This window comes from Cyprinodon variegatus, unplaced genomic scaffold (genome assembly GCF_000732505.1).
Source record: "Cyprinodon variegatus isolate N-32 unplaced genomic scaffold, C_variegatus-1.0 Scaffold232, whole genome shotgun sequence".
Taxonomy (NCBI): Eukaryota; Metazoa; Chordata; class Actinopteri; order Cyprinodontiformes; family Cyprinodontidae; genus Cyprinodon; species Cyprinodon variegatus.
Genome location: NW_015150685.1, coordinates 55,960 through 58,586, shown reverse-complemented (window position 1 = coordinate 58,586; position 2,627 = coordinate 55,960). Strand labels below are relative to the sequence as shown.

The 2,627-nt window shown below is 43.9% G+C and overlaps 1 protein-coding gene across 1 annotated transcript in view; it reads left to right on the top strand.

Moving 5' to 3' along the window:
- The window catches only part of LOC107088895 (contactin-associated protein-like 4), a 47,611-nt gene that overhangs the window by 36,377 nt on the left and 8,607 nt on the right, over positions 1-2,627 (top strand). The window contains exon 9 of the mRNA XM_015381363.1: positions 1,928-2,071. Coding sequence (XP_015236849.1) covers positions 1,928-2,071 — 144 coding nt within the window. The remainder of the gene's footprint in view (positions 1-1,927; positions 2,072-2,627) is intronic.

Sequence of the window (2,627 nt, the reverse complement as noted above, 5' to 3'; positions counted from 1 at the left end):
ATCCATCCATCCATCCATCCATCCATCCATCCAGATTTCTCCCTTTCATTTGATCGTTCACGCTCTCCATAGTTCTCCTGTGGCGCGAGCACAGGGCGACTGTTGCGCGCCTTTAGCGAGCATGCGCGTTTCCTGTCGCTTGCGCGGTGAATCATGCTGCCTGCGCTGTGCGGAGATGCAGGGGAAACCTATGTGATGGGGCAACGCAGCTTGACGTAACACCGGTATTTCCATCTGCAAAACGCTTTTTTGCTGCTGGAGTCCTCACTCTCCATCTCTCTGTGTGTGCTGTACGTTAACACCCGCCAGCAGAAACACCCACCTACCCAACTGACAGACGGAATCTCACTATACATAAGCCATTCTCATCCCCCCCTCTCTCATGACAAGGCACGCACGAGTCCTATCATGAAAAAAGGTTAATTGTGCGACCTAAATAATGTGCAGTAACGGGGTGTCTGCAATGGTAACTGCATTATAGTTACAGTCAAAGTAATTAGTTAGATTACATGTTACTAAAACAAGGTAACAGCGTTAGTAACGCCGTTACTTTCAACGCCGTTAGTCCCATCACTGGTTATCATGGTCACCAATCTGTGTTTTCTCTCTCCAGAGAGCGGCCCTAGCCGCTGATACTCCAGATCCGCAGACTGTTTATTTTCATAAACGCTTTTTGAGTAATCCTACTGACTGTCTTGCCTGAATACTGGGTCCTCTGTTCTGAGCCATGACATAGTAATCTGGCAAACATGAACCCATCGACAGACAGAAAGTGGCATTCTGAGGTCGAACAATGTTTGTTTTGGCTCAAGTTGGGCATGCGGGAGATTCTGGATTGCCTGGGTTTTCAGGCTGCTTCCACATCAAAGTCACCTGCTGTCAGAAGCTGCGTCTGTCTCTCTCTGAATTTTTTCTGTTATTCTGATCTCTGTCTGGTTTTTCTGACTTTTCTGTTTGGATTATTTTGTTTTGGTTTATTTTCAGAACCCAGGAGTGCGTCTGGAATGCCCTCCTGACACTATTTGTCATGACTGCTCATCTGATCAACCTGCTCCTGACTCTATTTAAGCTGCCTGCATCCAGTCATCAGTGCCAGATTATTCTTGTTCTCCCCAGCCTGTGGTCAGAGTGTTTTTGGCATACCTTAGTGTTTCTGATTTTGTGGTCTGCCTCTCAACCAATAAGCCTGCCTGTTCTGATGTGTTTGCCTGACCTGGGTTTGGATTCCTGGACCTCTGAGCCTGCCTGTTCCTGTTGTGATCTGTTTGCTTGACCTTTCCTCAGACTCCTGCTTGCTCTGCGGGGCTGCAGCATCTGGGAAACTCTAGGCAGTGCCCGCCACATCTGGCTGGCAGCCCAGAAGCTGGATCCTACCCTTTTCTCTGGGCAGAGACTGAACTTAATGAGGATAGTGACTCACGTTCACCATCTTCCTCCATTATGATAGACACCCTTGACGCTGCTACTCTGATCCTCTGGTTCTAAATAAATGCCTTGGAGTAATTCCACTGTCTGTCTTGCGTGAATACTGAGTCCTCCGTTCTGAGCTGTGACAATATGCACTGATGGCTTTCATTATGAAGCAGAAGCATGGCTGTTGGAATGTCCGTCTAACTTGAAAAGTAGTTTTGTCAATACTGGATGTTCATCAAGAGATAAATGAGAAACAGAAGTACCTCAAACAGTGAAGAGTAATTTAGAACACAAATTCCTCTTTTTAAAAGTAGTTGATCTTTAACAGTCTAATCTTTGTGTTTGCTAGTTTCAATTTGTGCCTGCAGGACTTTTGAAGTTTGTTGTAAATTGATGCATTTACATGTACTTTGCTCAACTCAGCCACCATAATATCCTCCACATCAAGGTGATTCCTGTGGTTCAAAAACACTGTTTTCAACAACTGGATAATGCTTTTAAATTCACATTGCAGGTTCATTCTTGAATGACGGGCAGTGGCACTCTGTGGACTTCAAATCAGAACTGGATCATCTGAGCATCCAAGTGGATGGAACAAAAGTAGCTTCTGCCAGTCCCACATACCTAGTCACACCAGGAGGGCAGCTTTTCTTTGGCGGTAAGGGATGAAAAAAGAAAAACTACATATTCTACACACTGCCTTACACACACTGAGAAAGGTTTTAAGGTATCGCTAACTTAATCATGTGAAAACCTTTCTATAAAATGGGTCTCTTCTACTGCGTTGGGTTCTTTCTTCACTTTTAATAGTTTGTTTTAAAGTAACCAAACTCCATTGCAAATTTTTGAGGTGGTTCTATTCTAGGCTCCGCAGACTGAAGTTATTTCAGCCTTTAAACAGCTCTAGTTTGCTGTTCAGTTCCAGAGATAATCATTATTTCAGATCTGACATAATCTTCAAAACTGCAAGATATTACCCACACATTTTGTTTATTTCACTTACTTTTTATGCCTAATATTTGTTTTGCCATTAGCTTAAATTCTTTCATGGTAGCTGTAACCAGGCGACCTCTCAGCTGGATTTTCAGTGAGAAAATGAACTTGTCAGGCAAAGTGAAGTGGAAGTATCAGCAGGTTTATTCAACTTCAGAGCATTCAGCTTCCATGAAACACACAATCTCTGGCTTAAATAGACACAGCTGATGGACTAAACC